This window comes from Gossypium raimondii, chromosome 11 (genome assembly GCF_025698545.1).
Source record: "Gossypium raimondii isolate GPD5lz chromosome 11, ASM2569854v1, whole genome shotgun sequence".
Classification (NCBI taxonomy): Eukaryota; Viridiplantae; Streptophyta; class Magnoliopsida; order Malvales; family Malvaceae; genus Gossypium; species Gossypium raimondii.
Window position 1 is genome coordinate 4,836,621 of NC_068575.1, and position 22,189 is coordinate 4,858,809.

The window sequence follows — 22,189 nt, forward strand, 5'->3', positions numbered from 1 at the left end:
TGAAATTATTGGATATAGATGGCATGTCATAGGATTTGAGTGCTTACACATCTATTCGATACATGGGACATGTTGGAGAGATAAGGGAATGTTGAGTCTTTACTCCATCCATTGGGACATGTTGATGTGTTAGAGAGTGTTAGATTTGTGCTACACTTTATTTAGGACATGTTATACTCTTTGTGTTATAGTGAGGTGATATAAGGAGATCCGTTTATCCAATGAAATGTGTTTTCCTATAGGTTTTCCAAGTCACAAATAGCCAATATATCATTATTGAATTGTTTGCATCATGCTTAAAAGTGTCATGAACTATTGCCTTAGTATGCTTTTTATTAACCTTGGATAATGTGGTTTATTATAGCAACCTTGAGCATTCACTGAGCTTTGTAAAGCTCACACTCGCATTTCAATATTTTGTAGAGAAATAGTTCTACCGAGGAGCGGGAAATGGGCAAGCAAAGTGATCCATTCAAGGCATAGTGGTTGAGTATATGTTGAAGTTTTTGAACTCTTTAAATAAAGGTAATGTGGGTTGCTTTTATGGGAATAGACTTCACTTGTTGGTATTGTACGCTTAAGTGTAATAATTTCATCTATGTATATTTGTACTTTTTTTTTAACAGATTGGTTCATAAAACAAATCCGCCTCTGGTTGAAAGTTGAGTCATACTCTCTAGAATTTAAATTTATTTGGATTTGATTTGAATTTATTTAAAAAATCATTTTTATTATTTAAATTACAATAAAAATATTAAAATGTTTTTATAATAACATTTATATTACCTTTTATCATTAAATTCGAAAAATATTTTATTAATAAAATAGTAATTCAAGTTAGATCCAAGTGGAGTGGATTGGCAGGTCTAGTTGAACCCTATCCATGGCTAATTTAGACTCAGTGGATTATGGGCCCAACTGGCCTTTTTCCAGAAAACACAATCTCAAGTTCTTATATTTAATTAGTATTGAGAAAATTTAATATGAAAAAATATATAAAAAAAATAACACCAAATGCTTCATAAATATCTCCAGCATGACATATCTATACGTATAGTCATTAAAATATTAATCACTTATCTAATTATTGATAAAGCAATTTGCGTATTTGTTCTATGTTTTATATCGTAATTATCATATTTAATGGATTATATAAATAGTAAACTGTCTATTCTTTAATAACTCGTGGTCTATGATTTTTTTATATATTATTTTCCTATTAAAAAAATGAATTCAACAGAATTGGTTTACACGTGGAATACAATTAAAAATTCTTCAAAGAGAAAATTATTAATTATGTTATTAATGGTACCGTATAATTCAGAAAAATAATAATAAACACCCGTAGTAAGCGGTGAAGGACAAGTTTCATCAACGCAATAAAGGCTTCAACCTTAGTATCAATAGAACACCATGGTACGTTGACAATTAGTTCTATCGCAACTCAAGCACGACATATCTAGAGAATTGTAAGCATTAAATATGACAATAAAATCAGCTTCCGATGGTCCAACGTGATGAGTAAAAATCGAAAAAATAAATGAGCTTCCACCAAACTGAAGAAAATAGTCACTAAAACCATCCCTAAGATTATTTGTAAAAACAATACTACATACTTAAGACTAAAAAACATGTTACAAGAATTATACCAACTTTCTTATAAAAAAAATAATTGATAATACAGAAACTTTCTTATAACTAAATACCTAAATCAACTCTGAAACCGTATTGAAAATGGTTTATCCTTTCATAGTATAGTTTTTCTTTAGGATAAATTTTAAAATTATACATGAAATTTAATTTGGTGCAATTATTCACTTGAAATTCAAATTGTGTTAGTTCAAATGTATATTTAAAACTTTAATTTTGATTTAATCATACACATTTAAAAAATTAAATACGTAAATTTATTTTTATATTGGATAAATATAATTATTTATGTATGCAATATATAAACATAAAATGATATTGTATCAATAATCGTGTTAATAATTTATAAAATTAGATCAAATCAAAATTTTATATATAAAATTATACATTAAACCATAAATTATGTATACTTTTATATTTAATTTTTTTCTTTTCATAACAAAACCTCAATTAAATTTCATGAATTTTTTATATTTAATTACGTGTTTCGTTTTTTTTAAAGAAATTCAATTACGTGTTTCGTTTTTTTTAAAGAAATTCAATCACATTAATATATTTAATTAAGCAATTCCATGCAAATTAAGATTTGCTTTTACAGCAAGTATAGATAATATAAAACAAAAAGAGTTGACTAAACAAATCGAAAATATGAGTTGGCTTTTATAAATAATAAATAAAATAATCCCAAATGGAGAATGTGTTATAAAAATCAAAATTGATGTGCACGCTTCCAAAAAAGGGTACACGCTACTATAATTTGATTTAACAACTAATTTTACAAAATATATTTAATTTTAGGAAAAACTATATATTTTAATTTTCAAAACTAATAAAATCGTAATATAAATTTTTTAATGGGTTAGACATTTCAATCGTACTAAAATTGAAAAATATGTATTTAAAAATATAAGTGTACGTCCAGAATAATAAATAATAAATAATGAAACATAATGTTTAAAACTACTAATAAAAATAGTTTAAATTGTAAAAAATTAATTGTACTAAAATATTAAACTTACTTCAATTATTTATTATGATTTTTTTAGTTGATAGCGAGTTGATTTATGACACAAAATAAAATTATGTAACAAATGTATTTCTAAAATTAGCATAAATAATAATTAAAGTTTTGTTTGAATGGTAAAATGTAAATATAAAAAAACTAAAAATACATGAGTTCAACTTTTATTATACGTGTTTATTTTTTATATAAAAGATATTATCAAATAACATAATCATAAAATGAGTATATTTTCGTCTTTTACCAACTAATATCTGATTAACCCGTAGCTCTGTTCAATCAAGTGTTTTATAATATTTTATATTCAGAATTAATTAGACATTTTGATATATTCAAAATTACATGAAAAAAATATTATTATTTTAATACGTAAAACTATCTATAGTCCCTTTCTAACTTTTTAATAAGAAGATAAATGTGTTTTAGCACGCTTGAACCCTACATAAATAATAATATCAATGCCAACTAAACTAAGATTTAATCGGTAAAAATATATTATTTTAAAAACCAACGTAAAAATCCTAAAATAAAAAAAGAAAAGAACATATAAATCGTTCTCGTGCATATTTATTATATTATAATCATTAGATACAGTTTTAAAATCAATCTACTTAGTCATATTAACGGTAATGTTAAATGGATAAGATTGACAACTGGTTGGGATAAACTACTTGGACCTCCCCACCTCAGCATCCTTTGTCTTGATGTTCTTTTTAGTATTTTTGTTGTCATTTTCAACTAAAAAGCACATGTCTAATAATAAAATACCAAAAAGTTCATAATATTTATAAAATTCGGAAAAAAATTCTTTGAAATGGAACTAAAATTTCAACCAAAAATGTAAAGACTTCAAAACAGATTTTAAACCAAATAAAGCAAAGGTAAATTATTATTAAATTATTAAAAAAACAAACATCAATAATTATTAAGGAAAGAAATATGATAAAATATGACGTAATGCATTACTTTAACATTTTTGTCGTATATAAATAAATAAATTATTATTTAATTTATATCCAAATATATATTCATGTTAACGTTAAAGATAGTACATTAAAATTGAAAAAGGTAAACATCCTTAGTTGGCAGTGTTTTTATTTTAAAATGTTTGCAATTTTATGATTTAATTTTTAAGGTGTTATATTTAGTCATTCAATCGTTAAATTTTTTTATGACGGTTGAATGTATATTTTAAATTATATTTACACTTTTATTTTGGTCACTAAAAAAGATCTTCTTTTTTTTGTGTGTGTGTGATAAAAACAAACAAGTAGATTACATTAATTTAATCCAATTAGAAGGGATATCCTCGATAAGTTGAAGTCCCTCATGTATGTTGAAAGTCATCTTAGCTATACGATTTGCTTCAAAATTTTCTTCACGAGGAATATGCTCAAGCTTCCAATGTCCAATAACCAACAAGAACTGTTGAATACGCCTAATAAGCGCAAAAGAATGTGGTTTTGAGGAAGTATCTTGAATAGTCTGAAGAACCTCTTGACTATCAAATCTGATCACCACTCTATTATAGCTCCGACTCTGTAAGATTGTCCCAAACTTCAAACAATGTCCCAAACTTCTATTAAAACCCAGAATCCAATCTCCTTGACAATCAAAAGAAATTTAGGTTTCATATATAATTATTAAAGATGAGTTACTTAGGTTAATTTTAATTTCGAAACATAAAATAATATTTTAACATTTAGAAGAAGATTAAATTCATTAATTTCAATATTATAGTAACAAATTTTTTCAATAAATTATTTAATTGATTTTTATATTTTGAAATTTAAAATTTCAATATTGAAAAAAATATTTAGAACTCGACAAGGGGGTAAGCAAGTACAATTTGACAAATTTTTTAAAGTATTAATTTAGTTTCTACCGCTTTTTCACTTTAGTCCTTAATATTTTTTTATCCCAATCAACACTTTAAAAAAAGATATTTTTTGGGCAAACAAAATGAAAGCAATTTAGAAGTTGAATGACCAAAATGAAAGTGTGAACATGATGTGACATGTACAGCTAACCGTCGATAAAATTTAACAGTAAAGTGGTTAAAATGAAAGTACCCTAAAAATTAAGTAACCAATTAGATAGTTTACCCAAATTTAAATACAAAACAAAAAATAATAAAAATATATACTAAAACTAAAAATTCAATAAATATCTTACAAAAATTATTTTTTTAAAGTTCCAATAAAACTACTATTGATCATTTTATTATTAGAAAATAATAGAATGTTAAAAAATATTTTCATATTTTATAATTAAATTTAAACAATAACATAATGTAATTATGAAAACAGTAATTTGAATGGAATAATCGATACCGTGCCTAACATATGGTGCATATCATAATGGCCATTTGGCAACACATGTGGGATGAAGTATGTGGTAAGCACGAATTTCCCACATTTTTTATTTATTTATTTTCGCAAATACATAGGCAACAGTGCCCCACTAGAAAATTCTGAGAAAAAAAAAGACAAGAATTCAGAGAGAAAAAGAAAACAATTTGTCTGATAAATATCTGTGAAAAGACTAGGGAGCTCGTTGTTTTTCTACTTTCATTTTCTATATAAATATTTCAGGTTTGGTTGGATTTTGGTGGCCTGTTTGTTTTTGTGGTCTTCTTCTTCTTCCAACTTTGTGTCTGTAAGAAAATTCCCTTGTTCATGTTTTTTTCTATTCTAAACGGTACCCTCACAGTTTGCAGAGATGCAGCTGGAATCGCTGGTAATATAATCTTCCTTCGTTTATTTCTTGTAAAGTTCATTTATTTTTTCTAGAAATTTCGTTTTTTGATTGAATTAAGAATGACCCATTAGTCCATTCTTGAAGATGAACTAATTTGATTAATGCTTTTTTTTAAAATAATTTTTGATAGATTTGAAAATGACCCATTAGTCCATTCTTGAAGATTTTGGAGCTTAAGGGATCATCAAAAATTTTTTTTTTTTGAATGTTGCTGGGAATTGGGTATTGTTTAAAGTTGAACAAAAGCTTTATTTTGTTGTTGGAATTGCTGAGAGTTAATTATTTATACATAATTTATTCTTCAAATAGTTGGTGGTTCTTTTTTTTTTCCTGGATTTAAGTTGATTCTGAGAAACTGAACTTTATTTGCAGAAATTAGGGAATGATTAGAATTTGTGATATTTTTCGTGTCATGTCATGTTTTATCTATGTTCCTCTTATTGTATTACTGTCGTGTCTAAATTTGTTGGATTCTTGCCTGGTTTGGTACAAATAGGAACCTCTCAACTAAAAATTGTAACATGGTCAATGTTTAGAATCTTTAGATCACCCTGGCTTCCCCTTTATGCTTTGTTCCTTGCTAGGGTATGGTGCGTCTGGTTCGGATAATGTTTGAACCCACTTTTTGGAGCAGAAAAGAGTTTTGTTCTGTTTTATTGATCTTAATTAGCGTATGGAAGTTTGTTTGTTGTTCTTCTACCATAAGTCTCTAAGTTCCGAATGGAGTTTCCATCTTCGGTAGGGATGCTTTACATGCACCAATAATTGTTATTGAGGCAATGTACTCTTCGATACTCGAGAATAAATCTAATTAACCACGATTGCACTTTTGAAAGTTTGTTGTTATTCTACCATCAGTCTCTTGGTTCTTAACAGTATTGCCATCTCCGGTACCGGTGCTTTACATGGACCAATAGTAGCTCTTTGAGGCAACATGCCTTTTGGTCCTTGATAATTGTAAATGTCATTTGATGATTTGATATATTGAGTTTGTTTGCCTTATATGCAAGTTTCGATGGGAAAAATCATATAAAACGACTTCAATCTGATCTCAATCCTTGTTTATTGCAGGGAACATCTTTGCTTTCGGGCTGTTCATATCACCCATGTATGTTCTACTTTCTAAGTATTTTAATCCAGGTTGTAAGAATTTGTTTTCTGAAGGAATAGATTCTTTTATCTTATCCTCTGATTAGTTCCAATTATTGCTTTTCGTTTTAACTTTTCAGACCCACATTTAAAAGAATTATCAGAAACCAATCCATTGAGAATTTTTCGGGATTGCCTTACATATATGCCCTTTTGAACTGCTTGATCTGCACATGGTATGGCACGCCCCTGGTATCTCATGACAACGTACTGGTTATGACGGTCAATTCAATCGGTGCTGTTTTTCAGATTACCTACATTGTCACCTTCATTGTATATGCCGATAAAGAGAAAAAGGTTGTCTAAAATTTTCAAATTTATATGCATTTGTTGTTCTGGCTACAATGATCATACCCTTATATTATGTTTTTATGTGTGTCGGAATAAGAACTTCAAGAAAAACGAAAGCTCCAGCTAATATAGGTGTTGTTTTCAACTGTTGGTCATATGATTTGTGTTGATGACAGATGAGAATGCTTGGAATGCTACTCGGAGTTTTTGGCCTACTGGCGATCATAGTTGCTGGGAGCTTGCAGATAGCTGACCGAGCAACACGGTGGATCTTTGTCGGGTTTTTAAGTTGTGCTTCTCTCATATCAATGTTTGCTTCCCCTTTGTTTATAATAGTAAGTTGATCGGTCAAAAGCACTACATTTGATTGTTTCTGAAAATTCATTATTGATGACATGTTATCTGTAACACGAACTTTGTTCCCAGAATTTAGTAATTCGAACAAGGAGTGTTGAATTCATGCCATTCTATCTCTCCCTCTCGACATTCCTGATGAGCACTTCGTTCCTCCTATACGGCGTCTTTAACTTTGATGCCTTTATCTACGTAAGCTTCCTCTAACATCGACGACAGATTCTTTTCTCTTTTTTTTTCGTTATAAAAGTTGTTAGTTTTATGCTTTAAAATTGGCTCTCTGTTTTTTCAGGTTCCAAATGGAATTGGAACTATTTTGGGGATTCTACAACTCGCGTTGTACTTCCGATATAAAGCGAAGTCCATGGAAGAATCCAATGAGCCACTCATGGTGTCACAAGCGTGACTCTTGCTTTCTCCTGGAAAGGTAACTTCTTCTATGTTCCGTTTCTACGCTTCAATGCTTTTTCGATGGCGTGTAAGTGGAAAGTTTTTGATGTTGAGGTGTGTATAGTGATGGGATCGTTTGATGTATGGTTTCATTCGTTGTATTATTCCGAACATGGTCTGATTCTTTGTCTAAACAAATTTGTTCGTCGACACTCCGGTTCATTACGGACAGTGTCTAGGCTTTGCATGTATGAGCGAAGCAAAAATTCATTTTGGTTTGAGATCGACTCGTTTACGTATTACTACTGTTTTTGCATCATACAACTTTCCAACAGAATTTGTGCACACTTGAATGTATGTGTTTGCAGGTGATGAACTTGATCGACCTATGTTATTCGAATTCGGGCATAAATATCATATGCAGATATATGTTTCAAACACGAGTTTATTCAATTTTAAAAAGCTTTTCATATACTTGGAGTTTATATAAGTGTACGTAAAAATGTGCTAATTCGATTCAATCCTGGTGAAAGTGGTCTCCTATAAGTAGAAAGCCGAACTTAAATAAAGCGTCGGAGCAACATAGATATTATTTGGCTCAATCATGTGTTCCCATGGATTTTCTATTTTTCCAATTTTCTTTTTTTATCGAAACTATTTTTCGATTTTTATTTTTGTTTCGAAATACTAGGGCTAATAGAGTAATTTTGTACATGAGAAAAGTTTGAATTACATTCCAGAAAAACTTTGTTCGTGTTACAAGCTAATTTTGTACGGAAATTAAAGCAGGTCCCTTAATGTTGTTCTCACAACTCCTGTGGATTTTCCCTGAAAATGATTACCAATAATATATTAGTAGGGAATCCAATGTAGTGTTACCAAGTAGTAAAAAATTCGACTTCAAATGTTGGGACTTGAGCTCCATTGAATAACTTGATTGGAAATTTATCTATTTAGTAAATAGTAAATTTAATTTTATGTTTGACTTTAATTTTAATTATTTGCACTCGATATTAATCTAAAATAAATAAAAATAAGAAGTTAACTAAGCTCTTAAGTTATTTGAATCAAATATTAAGTTACTCAATTCATTTTAAGTTGAATTTAGATTGAGGGTAAAATTTTTTAATTTTTCAAAAAAAGTAATTAAGCTGTTTTTTTTTCAGTACTTGAATTTTCAAAATATATTAAAAGACTCAAACTTTAAAAAAAAAGCAATTAAGTCTTTATTTTTTTAACTCAATTAGGTACTTGAACGGTAAAATACATCAAAAAGTCTCTTTAACTATTAACTTTGACAGTTGACCATTAAGATTAACTTTTCAATTAAAGTCAACCACAACATAATATGTGGCAAAAAATATAAAAATAAAATCAATAAAATTATTAAATTTTAATAAAAAATTATAAAATTTTATAAAAGACCCTTTAACCATTAACTTTAATCGTTGATTGTTAAAGTTAACGACCTTTTTTTTTTCTCAGTTAAAGCCATCATGTGTCGCAATACAGTGTGACATGTGGTGAAAAGTGATAAAAAAAGTATAAATCAATAAAAATCATAAAATACTTTTTTATAATTTTCTTACGACTTTATAAAATTTTATAACCTTTTTTCTATATTTCTATATATATTATAATTTTTTTATACTTTTTTACGATTTTTAATAATTTTTATATTTTTATTAAAATTTAATTATTTTTACAACTTTTATTGATTTTTATTTTTATCAATTTTTGCCACATGTCACATTGTGGTTGTGACACATGGTGGCTTTAATCGAAAAAAACTAGGGATGGTTCAAGTACCCAATTGAGTGTAAAAAAAGTAAGGGCTTAATTATTTTTTTGAAAAAATTTGAGGGTCTTTTTGATGCATTTTGAAAGTTCAAATACCCAATTGAGTGTAAAACAAAAGTAAAGTTTAATTGCTTTTTTTGAAAAAAATTGAGAGTCTTTTTTATGCATTGTAAAAATTGAAAAAAAAAACAATGGGTTAATTACTTTTTTTTTTTTGAAAAGTTTTAAGGGTTTTTTACATCCTTAATCCTTGAATTTAGTAAAGTGACCAAAAAAATTCCCATATGCTCACATGTTTTTCCCTTGACTTGTAGTGAAAATTTCACAAATCTCACTTTGGCCCTCCATGTGTTCGCATTTGATTGGATTAAATGGCCACGTGGAATATTTCTTTTAGGAGGAATGGTCAAGTGACTAAAGTGAGGGACGAAATAAAAGTAGCGAGAGCAAAGTGATCAAAAAAATAGTAAAAAGACTAAAGTGAAAATTCACTATAGTAAAAGGGCCAAAATATATATTAAACCTAAATTTGTTTAAGCTTTACTATACGTATGATTTAATATTTTTGTATGAAATGAAGTGAAATCATTGATTTTAGCTATGGAAGAAACTGATAAAATAATCACCTGATTATCGTTCGCCTGATCGGAAAGTCTCTTGACGGAATCATCAAGCAACTGCCCTCTTTCATCATACAAAATCAGCCCACTAAACCGCGGCAGTTCACATTTCTCCCCCATAAGTATCGGTCTTTGCCACACCGGCGAATCCGAGTTATGGCTTCGCCACCCCACACTATCTCCATACTCTTCCAATCCCAACAACGGCGGTGGCCTCTCTTCCCACCTAAAACTCCTCTCTCCCCACCGTTTAGCTCCACTCCACATCACTGATCCCATCAACACCTTCTTCGGTACCCAACTGCAACCCGGCTCACGCCACTTCGCATTCATCGAACCATCCCCGACCGCGTCTCCGTCCGCCACTTGCTTTTTTCGAGCTTTCTTTTTGAGAACCGTGGCGGCACAAAGACCAACAATGGCGGATGCAGCACAAACGAAGACAATGACTGCTTCTTGTGTTGTAAGCTTCCATTTCTCCTCTAAACTCCACAATGCTTCCATGGGTTCTAACGAACTAAAGATAAACTGCGGTGAAACGTATAATGCATGTATGTAAATGATGAAATGTATGTTGGGTTACGAGATGATAATATCAATGTGCGTTTACGGTACGAAGACATAAAAATTTGTATAACGTTAAAAATAATAGGATATATAAATATATAAAAAATCTGGGTTTAGATTATTACAGTGGAAAAGAGGGAGCTTTCACATGAGAACCACCGTCATCACTTGTTTTAGCCGTTGGGAATGTATCACCACCGATTTAAGGTAATAATGACAATTCACGAGGCATGCATGGTTGGGGAATGATGAATTTATTTTTTCATTTTCATGAAGAGAATGATCAAACTATTATTTATTGTAAAATTATTAAAAAATAACAAATCAATAAAAATTTAATTTTACTTCAATTAATTTTTAAATAAATTTGTTAATATTAAACCTAAAATAATTTTTATAACAAACTATAAATATTATTAGTAAAAAAGTTTCAATCATACTTCAAGAAAATATTCTTTTAATTTTAAATAAAATCATTTTCTTTTTTCACCTACTCTTATTTTTACTCATTCTTTTCACTCCATTATATTAGTCGTTTCATTTTTTTTTTTTTTTTTATTTTTAATTTTTCATTATTTTTTAATATAAATGTCTGGTTACTTGCTCTAAATATACCCATTAAAATCATGGTGGTAAAAAACCGCTTGTATATTTTTCATTACAACGAGTCTCCTACGAAAAAGGGAGCAATTTATTTCACTGAAGAATTCAATGATACAACATTCTAATTACAGGACATAAATTAGATAAACGGGAAACTAGAAAACACCCTTCACAAAGGAACCCTCAGCTAACCTCACCTCACCTCTCTCTCTCACTCTAATTAGATCCATCTCGCCGACATCGACAAGACAAATCCCGGTTCAAGACAATCCATAATGAACTGTCCCGGCATTCCTGTGCGCTGCTACAGCGACGGCTGCAGCACCAACTGCACCGAACTGGGACTGTGCCTGGAGAAGTTTAGCATCTATGGGTAACCTTCGCTCGGTCTTGGCCTGAGTTCTGTAATAGGGGTTGCTGTTCATATCAAAGGCAGTTCCTGGGGATGGTTTTGCCACCATGCTAAACTGTTGTTGCGGTTTGGTTTGCAGATTCCTGTCCGTCTGTGTTCCAGATTTCTCTTGATTTAGGAGGAAACAATGGGGGGAGACATTCTGCGGAGGGACTGCATTTCTGTAGAAGTTCTTAGCGTCGTAATCATCTTTAATGTTTTTCACGTCCTCATATGGTACAACGGATCCAACAACTCTCCCGGGCTTTGCTGTACGGAAAGGATAACACTTCTGGCTCAGCAAAACAGTAAAACAAACAAAAGGGAAAATAAAGCCATAATGAGTCTACTTGGCTCAGACCGACATCGAATGTGCGCCATAATGGGATACATATTCATGAAACTATTACGAAATATGGTTTCAATATTCAATGACCAATAGAAATGAAAGACAGAAAACATGCATACCTGAAGGCACCCTAGGTGGAGGCCGTGTTGGCTTTGGTTTACTAGAAATTACATCCATCGCTTTCCTGGCATCCGCTTCTCTATCTTGTCGGTTCTCGTACGAAACTGAAGTTGACTGTGTATTTGGAGTAATACCATTTGAATGGACGGTAGACCTGCAAATAAACAGAATAAAAGTTGGGACATATATAACCATATACAACACTCAGAACCGGGGCCAACTAACATAGAAACCGAATTGTCAGGAACATGTAAATACCTTGGGAGGGACACATGCTTCCTCTCCAGAGGGAAAACTGGTGCACTTCTACCACCATTTTCCTCGAGATATGCAAACTGCTTTTTGAATTGACCGACAGGACTGTAATGGAAAAAAAACCATAATATAAGCAAGTGGACTAAATTGAAAAAATAAAAAAAGACCCAAAAAATCAGTTATGATTACTAGATTATGCAATTCAAAAGCATTCGAACCTAGGATAAAGGAAATTGGATCCTTCATGTCCGTTCAGGTAGTCTTTGAGCAGCTGAGGATGATATTCTAGTGCCTCCCTGTAAATTAATTCCCTTACGTCCTCCTTTGTCACCCGTCGTCTCTCAAACTCGAACTCTAATTTTGATATTGGTTGACAAGAAGGTTCCCTCTCGATTTTAGACAAGCCTTTGAAGTAAGGGTCGGCTAATGCCTGTTAAATTAATACAGAAAAGTTTCAGTGTGTTGAAAAGAACGGGTAAACTCTTGGTCACAACATTGACATGCCCAAGAAAGCCCCATATAGAAGACACCATTTTTACGGCATTAAAAAAAAGATAAACCCACCTCCTCTGCGGTTGGCCGGTCCTTGGGATCAAATGCTAATAGCCTCTGCAATAACCGCACTGCTAACGGGTCTGCATTTGGAAACTTTTGTGAAAATGGCACGGGTTTTTTTTTCCGCATTTCAGACAAGTATTTTCTTGCTTTGTCATTTCGAACCTGCACTTATTATATGAACCAGTATCACCAATTTGTAACAAAACAAGCACACACACATATGCACACAACAAAAAGGAGAAAGAGCAAGTTGCTGTACCCCGGAAATGGTTTCTAGTGAAGGTGTCCCTATAAGATCAGTGATCAATTCTAACTGATGAACGACACTTTTTCCAGGAAATAGGGGCTTCCCCGTCAATACCTCGGCAAAGATGCAGCCAATGCTCCAAATGTCTATAGCCGGAGTATACTGCACAAAGTTTTCGACAAAAGTCAAGATTTAAATAATTAATATTTAAAAGTCACACCCCAAGTAAAGCACTGCAGTGAAACAGACATAACCGGACACAATTACCTGGACGACAGATTTTTCAACTTCCAGGAGAGTTCATAGTCCTCCCTGAACAACAATTATTTTAATCTAGGCATTACTACTTACCAAAAAGCACTCAAGCATTCTTTATACATATTAAGAAAACATGTTGATTTTTTATGTAAATAACTCAAACAAGCCATAGTATCTCGATGATTGCACTCCAACACTATATATCATCCATAGTTTAATGTAATGAGAATCATTAAACGAAATAATAAAATAAGATGAACAGTCAAGAAAATTTTAACACCAAAACACAAATCTGACACATTGAACTCGTAAGTGAACTAGATGATGCTAAACAACAAATCTCCGCCAAGCTTTTGGTCCATAATACAATACATCACACTTTACCATATTAAACTAAAGGTCACGTACAGCACAAAAGTCCTACCTTAGAAAAGAAAGATCCACATAGCTCTGGAGCCCTATACCACCGTGTAGCAACGTAATCCTGCAAGGAGCATTGGAAAATGACAACTATGTTAAATATTCATATCCACTCTTCTTTATGAAAAAATTGAAGGCATGCAAAAAATAGAATAAAATAAAATAATACATACCGTCCAGAAGACTGTCGTTGGGGTATCATTAAATGCAACTCTTGCTAGCCCAAAATCACAAACTTTAAGCTTGCAATTTGCATTTGCCAGTATGTTCTTCGGTTTAAGGTCACGATGGTACACATTGGCTGAAATCAAGAAGTTACAAATCAGTATAAATTTGCAATTACTTCAAGGATCCTACCACAACCAATTTCCTCTCGATTATAGCATGTAAAGATAACAAGGCTAGGAAACAAAAACCAAAGCAAATAAAATTATTAATTCTACTAAAGAGAGGAACTTCCACTTTTCACTGAAAACATTGCAAGTGAAACATTGCAGAAATGTACGAGGGAGGGAGGGGAAGGGCTTTTACCTGTATGCATATATTTCATTGCACGAAGCATTTGGTACAGGAAAAACTGGTGATGCTCTCGTGTTAAGTCATCATTAGCTTTGATGACTTGGTGAAGATCCGATTCCATGAGCTCGAAAACAACAAATAAGTCTTTGAACTCCCTCTTTGATGGTGGCAACATTATACGTTTAATTTCAACTATGTCGGGATGTCTAAGAAGCCTAACTAGCTTGACTTCACGTAAAATCCTAATTGCATCGGACATATGCTCAAATACATCTTGTATTTTCTTTATTGCAACTTTCTCACCCGTATGTGTGTCAAGCGCTGCACAAACTACTCCATAGCTTCCCTTACCAATGACTTCAAGAATCTTGTACCTGTTTGCATCCCCATATTCGGTGAAAAAGTCCATCTCTTTTAGCTCCTGAAGAATAAAAGAGAAACTCGTTCAGAATCATGCATTCTTCGACCATAAGTAAAATTATCCAATGATTTAAGAAACGAAAAAGTAGCAGCAACAAGAGCATGAAAAACAACAGAATCATGCATTGTTGGATCCCACAGAATATGCAATACGCAAAATATTTATTTATGAATTTAAATATGCAAATCCTTGCATGAAATGGCTCTAAATGATAACTATTCAATCTAAAAGTTGCTTAAAGAAGTGAAACCCAGGAGTCTTCCTATAGCAAAATTAGTAACCTTCAAAGATGCAAAACTAAGACATTAAGAATAAATCCAAAAGTCTTTGCTTTGGGGAACAGAATGAGGTACCAAATGTTCTTTCTTAGCTTCACCAATTATATTAGTCAAAAATAGCACAAAGAATCTATCAAAATATATTCATTTCTTGCAGTTGAGAAAAAACTAGAAACAAAATCAACACCACCTTTAGTAAAGAAAACCAGATTGATAAGAATCCAATAACATCAGTAACCATCTTTATCATATTACAAAAAGTAAAAGCACTTCAAGTTTACATCATTAAGCACTTCAAGTAATTCAAAGAATTCTAACATTTTAAAAGCCAATGAACATTTTACATTTACTCCTATTAACTAATAAAACAAGACAATTAATTGCATCAATCTGATAATCATGATCATCCAACTAAAGCACCTTTAAAAGCTGCAAATGCAGAACAAGTTTCAAAATTTTTTAAACTTCCAAGTTGATTGAATAGCCTGAAATTTAAGAACAAATCAAGGTTCTATCTTTTTTCTTTTCCTTTTTACTATTAGTTTCTTCATTGTATAAAAAATGTGAACTCAAATCTAATATTTTCTAAGCTCTAACCAGTTCCAAAACTATGCCTGTTCAATCTCAGAGCATATTAACACAAAAGCTTATAAATAAATTAAAAGAAAACATCTAACCAAATATGAACTTTATGAATTTAACTTTTAAATAGAATATGACAAGGTTTATTAACTTAAATTTCAATTACCTTAAAACCGATAAAACCTAAGCAAGATCTTTTCCAACAAGACATCAAGAAGAAAGAATAATCTTTAAATTTTCTTTGTCGAAGCCATGTTAAATGCAATTAAACCCAGATCTTAAAATTCCTAAAATTTCAAAAGCTTTAAACTTAAAAACAAAAACAAAAAACTAACAAGATTTACAACCCTAAAAGAAAAAAAAGAAACTAACCTTCTTCAACTGATTTTGTTGCATCTTTTCTTCAACCCAAATTAAGAAACCACCAAAAAGATCTCTTCTCTGTTTTTGTTTTTTTTTATTCCCTCTACTTCTCCTTCACTAAAACCAAAAGACCCAGAAACAGAAACAAGAACAAAATTTTTCTCGGTAGCCAAACAAGAAAAAAAGCAGACTAGATAGAGAAAATCAACCGCATTTGCCCTCCCAACACCTAGACCTACTTTTTATCCACCAAACCACGCAAAAGAAGCTGTTTTTCTCCACCGTTAGATCAAAAGGTTTTAAAGAAGTTCCTGAATTCTGGGTCTTATGAAAATCTACAAGATCTGGGAGATGAAGTAAAGAGAGTACTCAAATGGGTTTCTTTTGGATCTCAAGAAAAGAGAGAAATAATAATGAGAAGGAGGAATTGAGGATCGGTGGTGAATGAAATTTAAAATACTTTTTTCGCCTTTTTTTAATTTTCTTTCTCTTTTTTTTTTAATATCGAAAATCAATTTTTATCCATCGATTTCAATATTATTATTTTTTGTGCCGTTTGGATCGGTACTTTGTTACGTACGGTATGTATATATACGATAATGGCAGTATTGTAATTTATAATTTGTTACGTATTTAAATTTTATATTTTAAACAAGCATATAATTTTTTAAAATGAATTTAATGCATTATTTTATATTATTTGAACTAAACTATCAAAATAGTTGTTTTTGTTTACCTTAAGTTACAATTTAGTCACTTATGCTATCGTGTTATAACATTTTAGTCATTTGAGCTATTAATTGTTATTAACTATGTAGTGATATGTACGTTAAATTTAGGTTAAATTCTACAATTGGTCCTATATATTTTTTGAGCAATTTAATTTTTTATATTCTTTTAATTTTCCTTTTTTTCTCTATTTTCTTTTCTTTTCTTCTTCTCTATTTTCCTCCTTCTTCATTTTTTTAACGTACTTTTTTATATTTTTCATTTGTTAAAATTAGTTCACAAGCTTACCTCATTCAAAATTTAAATTATTCAAAAAATAAAATTATAGAGATTAGATTTAACAAATGGCTTAGTAACTAAAATATTACAATGCGATAACGTAAATGACTAAAACGTAACATTTTAAACATAAATGACTAAAATGTAATCTAAAATAAATAAAAATAACTATTTTAATAGTTTACCCATTATTTAATTACGTTGTTCCTTTTATCATGCGCTAATTATTTATTTTCAATCATTTAAAGCTTGATCAAATTATTCCGGGCAAAATTATATTTTTATTAAATAGTGGTATTGATATATTTAAGTTTAAAATCTTATTTTATGTACTTTAATTTAATTTTTATTTTATAATATTATTAGCTACTTCGGGATTAATTAATAAACGGTATCCAATTTATTTTTGAAGCATTTATTGTTGATCGATCAATTTATTTTTGAAGACATCGACATTTGTGCAATTTATTATCATGTTTTATAATTAGTATCGTTTGTATGTATTAAATATGATTTATGGGTTTTAAAAAAATCATTTTCCAATGTTTAGCACAAATAAATGTTTAATTTAAACATTACAATAACTTTTTATGAAAATAATTTGACTAAAAGAAATTGATAGAATACCGGAAAAATATAATAAAATTTTTATTCTAAGGGTTAGATTACATTTTGCTTAATTTATTAAAAATAATAAATTAGTTTCTATATGTTATATCAAAGAGTAAATTAATCCATATACGTCGGTATGGATCAATTTTAACATAGAATTGAATGAATTTTTAACAAAAATGACATGTTGGCTCTTTTATCTAGTGTACATGAACTAATCGATATTTTCTTAATTTATGGGATAAAATATAATTTAATTTCGTACTACTTTTATAATTATAATTATAATTTTAAATTGAATTCAATATAACAAATAAATAAAGTAAATTTAAAAACGAAATTTAAATTAAGAATTAGCAAGGGTAAACAACAATGAAAATTGATGAAATGTCATGATCATTGGCGGTGGAGTTGTATGTTTCAATGTGTCTTTCACTTATTTATTTCACATGAATTTGTCAATAATACAAGGAAACTACGTGGATGCTCAACTACAATTCCTTTAATATTTCTTTATTTATTTTAATAATAAATAAAGTTACGTGGGTAATTCATTAAAATAATAAAAAATTAATTACAAATCAATTCCATATAATTAATAGGAAATAAAGAACATAAAAGAGTTAATAGAATTTATATTTTATATGATGATAATAATGCACATGCAAGTATTTTATATGATAAAAAACAAAAAAAAAAGTTTAAAACTCGAAATTCTCTAAGCATAAAAAAATAAGTAATCTAAATTTGATATCATTAACTAATAATACGACTGATTAATAAATTAAATAATTCATTGAAAATTAATTATTTTTTCTAAATAGAAAAATGGAGTACCCCATGTCGTCTGGTGAATATAGCACACACCCGTTAAGATTCTCACCGACAAAAAGTATAAACCAAACAAAATATAGGTCTAATTCTGCTCCTAGTCCCTGTACTCATCGAATTTTTGAAACTTAATCTTTCTATTTTAAATTCAAGACTCGTTACTAGAGTCTAATTGATAACACTGATAATTAAATTTTTAAAATAAAATACAGGAGTGTTTGGTAAACAGAGTTTTGAGTTTTTTTTAATTGATTTGGACACAAATAGAGGATTATGTAGTTAAACCCTCTAATTGTAGTGTTTGGTGAATGAAGGTTTCCAAGAGCCTATTGAGCTAAAATTTCCAAAACAAAAAACATTGAGATGGACAACTTTTTTCACAGTTGATTGGGAACAAGATATGTGGAATGACATATCTGACCATATTTGCTAAAAAATTACTCTATTTGCCACTATGTACAATTATATTGATACACTATTAATATTAATTAACTTCTATAAGGTTAATATCTGCAAATAAGGAACTTAAGAAATTTGTTTATTTAAATTTTCAAAAATATTCACTGATTAATTTCGAACAAGTTCTGATCATATATGTTCTTCTTACTAGACAATAACCTAGAATTACCCATAGCTTCTCTATCCCAGCCCATAAATAGGAAGGCAATGCACTTCAGCACACTCGAATCCATGTACTCCTACATTGGCAACAATGCCGATGCTAATCAAGCTAAGATTCATTAGCTAACAAACACTTTTAAATCAACAATTAATAGATTTAGTTTGTCAAACCAGGCACCAACCACTGCAATCAACAATTAAATATAAACTATTTGTTAAATAAGGCCTATGTGTTAATAATTATACTTTGATTTTTTTTAATCAAATATCACATATCTAAATTTAACGAAAATCTATTAACAATATTATCGATTGGACTTTAAATTTTAAATAGGATAAATTTCTAGAGGACTAATTTTGAAAATTAAAAAACTACAAGAGGATTAAATTATATCAAATGTAATAATAGGTCAAATTAATTTTTAATAGATATTTGGAATCTTTAATTGATCTTTGATATGATGTTGTTGATTCATCAACACATTCGCAATAATTATTTATTAAAAGAAAATGGTAAGGTCACCTGTCCTTTGCATTCACCCACAAATTGAAAGCTTTTATGTCTCATAGAATCAAACCAAACAAAAAAAAAAATCATGTTTTGTTTTATACGGTTTTCTATTTTTTTCTTTTTGAACTTAAATTTTTTTCATGATTTTAGTAACTTAAAATTATATTGATTATATTTAATATTAAAATTAAATTAATATAATTATGGTGTGGTTCTGTAAGAAAAATAAATAAATTACAATGGGTTGAGCAGTCTAAAGAATGGGCCACCTTTAAAGCCAAGCATGGCTGTTTCCGTCATGGATAGGCAAAGGAGAGGTAGGAGGAAGTACCTTTCTTCATCTATATTTTGTATATTTTAATTATTCAATTTCTTTGTACTTAGTAATCCAAGATTTTGACATTTGATTCTAAGGTGTCGGTGTTTTTGAAGATTTATTTGGTTGTTTAAAGTTGTGGATAATTGTTTTTTTTAGTGGTGGATTTTGAGATTAAATTTTTGAGTTTAGTAAAATTTTAAAAATAAAAGTTTAGAATTATCCATAAATTTGCAGTCAATAGTTAATGGTTCCAATTTATTTGTCTTGAATTTTGACTTTTGTAATTGAGAATCCATATTTTCTTTTCAATAGAAAAGAAAAGAAAAAGTTTTAGATATTATGTGTCTTGAGATGCTATAACCAATTAAAGGTATGGGTCTAATCTAAAAATGAAAAAGAAAAGGGAGCTACTCTCGTTTTTTTGTTTGTAGCTTTTTTGTGACATGGCCGAGTGGTAAGGCGGGGGACTGCAAATCACTTATTCCCCAGTTCAAATTCGGGTGTTGCCTGATCAACAAAAAACTCGAAATCCTAATGTCTCCTAATGTCTAGGATTCAAGAAAAAATTTAATGAGAAATTTTTAAAAAAAATTGAGTCTAATTAAAATTTTAAAATTTTATGAGATTAATGAAAATTTTCAAAATTTTGAGAGAATCTAATTAAAATTTAAAGAAAAATAATCAAAATTTGTCAAAAGTTAATAGTCAACCTGTATATTCAGCCTATAATATTAACTTTGATTTAAAAACTTTTAATATAATAAAAATTGAGATAAATTTTTCATATTATTCTTTTAAGTCATTTAAATCGAAAAAAAGTCTTAAAAATAATTTCAAGTAAAAAAAAATTAGGATGACATATTTAAATTGATTTTACTCTTACCTTATGTTCTAGTTAATTAAAAGTTTTGAAAATGTTTTAGAGTGATTTTGAAACAAAAATTCGATTATTATTTGAATTGTATTATCATTAATTAAATTAATTAAAGTTTTAAATTTTTAACTATTAATTAAACCGAAATTCTTTAAAATTTTATTAACCAAACATTATTAATTTTGATTAATTTAACCAGTTAACAAAATTAACCAATATTTATAATATATATATTTTAATTTTTGATTCAAATAAATTTAAAAATAATAACAAATAGAATGCCAATTTTTTTCTTTATTTTAATTCAAATGAGTTAAAAAAAAGAACAACAACAACTCAAACAAAACAACACTAAATTAAAAATAATACATTAAAAGGCAACCCTAAATTAAAAACATTACATTTGTTTTTCCTTAATTAACCCTAAATTAACCCTTAATCAAACTTAAAAATAAAACATATTCAATCCCAACTAAACTTATTTTGATGGTTGACCAATTCATTAAACTATTTTGATTTGGTCAATTAATTTGGTTATACACACTTAGGGCTGTAAAATTAACTGAATTTGAATGAATTGACCTTTGCTCATATTCATTTGTTTATTTTAAATTTATTCGTGTTTAGTTTCTATTCATTAAAAATTTAAAATTATGTTCATGTTCGTTTATTTAAAATTATGCGTATTCATATTTGTTCATTTAAATTAATCGAACATGTTCATGAATCATGAGCATTAAAAAAGTATAGATTCACGAACATTAAATGAACATATTTATCAACATCATGAATATATAATTGAATAGGTTCACGAATAATTTTTATGAACAATAAACATATATAATTAAAAATATATATTATTTTAAATATAAAATAATAAAATTATATCATAAATAAATAAAATAAGTACACAAAAATAATAATTTTACTAATATATATTAATCCAATAATATGTGAGTTTCAAACGAATTTCAAATTAACATAAATAAATTTATCCATAAACATAAATAAACTAAACAAATTTTATGTATGTTCAAGAAATTAGAGGTGATCATGAGCCGGGTCGGGTCCAAACAAAATTTTAGGCTCATTTTCTAGGCCCGAGCTCGGTCCGAGCTCGGCCCAACCTAAAATATGGGCCTAAAAATTTATCCAAGCCCGACCCGAAAGAAAATTGCTAAGCCCGAGCCCGACATGGCTCATATTTGATTAAAAATAAAAAATATTTTTAATATATAATTCAGATTAAAAGTCCAAAATATATATATTTAATAAAAAGTATATTTGATTAAAAATAAAAAATATATATAATATATAATTCGGGTAGGGCTGGGCCAAAAAAGTCTTACTCGAGGCCCTGCCCGTTTTTTAAACGGTAAAAAACGGGCCTCTTTTTTATCTAAACCCATATTTCGAACTTATATTTTTGCTCGAATCCTCCCATTTT

At 29.2% G+C, this 22,189-nt stretch overlaps 3 protein-coding genes across 4 annotated transcripts; 1 reads left to right on the top strand and 2 right to left on the bottom strand.

Moving 5' to 3' along the window:
* The first annotated feature begins 5,134 nt into the window (after window positions 1-5,134).
* LOC105761348 (bidirectional sugar transporter SWEET2) lies at window positions 5,135-8,055 on the top strand. Of its 2 annotated transcripts, XM_052624484.1 has the most exons (7): window positions 5,135-5,410; window positions 6,503-6,539; window positions 6,661-6,877; window positions 7,048-7,206; window positions 7,298-7,417; window positions 7,518-7,652; window positions 7,984-8,055. In XM_052624484.1, exons 1-6 carry the CDS (start codon window positions 5,350-5,352, stop codon window positions 7,629-7,631), a joined length of 708 nt encoding a protein of 235 aa, XP_052480444.1. In that variant the 5' UTR covers window positions 5,135-5,349; the 3' UTR covers window positions 7,632-7,652; window positions 7,984-8,055. The 2 variants fall into 2 exon arrangements, with proteins under 2 accessions (XP_052480444.1, XP_012434590.1); XM_012579136.2 differs by lacking the exon at window positions 7,984-8,055 and having other exon boundaries at window positions 7,518-7,896.
* Window positions 8,056-8,329: 274 nt separating this feature from the next.
* Window positions 8,330-10,732, bottom strand: LOC105761349 (uncharacterized). The gene is made up of 2 exons (XM_012579138.2): window positions 10,042-10,732; window positions 8,330-8,443 (listed from the first exon to the last, which is right to left on the bottom strand). Exons 1-2 carry the CDS (start codon window positions 10,537-10,539, stop codon window positions 8,396-8,398), a joined length of 546 nt encoding a protein of 181 aa, XP_012434592.1. The 5' UTR covers window positions 10,540-10,732; the 3' UTR covers window positions 8,330-8,395.
* Window positions 10,733-11,272: 540 nt separating this feature from the next.
* On the bottom strand, window positions 11,273-16,409 carry LOC105761352 (mitogen-activated protein kinase 19). Its single transcript, XM_012579142.2, is given in 11 exon segments — window positions 11,273-11,864; window positions 11,866-11,888; window positions 12,065-12,219; window positions 12,324-12,425; window positions 12,539-12,750; window positions 12,885-13,040; window positions 13,138-13,287; window positions 13,808-13,867; window positions 13,977-14,104; window positions 14,335-14,743; window positions 15,976-16,409. Coding segments are annotated over 11 exon segments (1,818 nt in total). The 5' UTR covers window positions 16,000-16,409; the 3' UTR covers window positions 11,273-11,465.
* Window positions 16,410-22,189: the final 5,780 nt, after the last annotated feature.

Coding starts and splice junctions, on each gene's coding strand:
- LOC105761348 (XM_052624484.1), top strand. CDS start 5,350: ATGTTTTTTTCTATTCTAAACGGTACCCTCACAGTTTGCAGAGATGCA. Junction 5,411..6,502: donor AGATGCAGCTGGAATCGCTG/GTAATATAATCT, acceptor TGTTTATTGCAG/GGAACATCTTTGCTTTCGGG. Junction 6,878..7,047: donor ATGCCGATAAAGAGAAAAAG/GTTGTCTAAAAT, acceptor TGTTGATGACAG/ATGAGAATGCTTGGAATGCT.
- LOC105761349 (XM_012579138.2), bottom strand. CDS start 10,539: ATGGAAGCATTGTGGAGTTTAGAGGAGAAATGGAAGCTTACAACACAA. Junction 8,444..10,041: donor ATCAGGCGAACGATAATCAG/GTGATTATTTTA, acceptor AATCATTTTCAG/GGAAAATCCACAGGAGTTGT.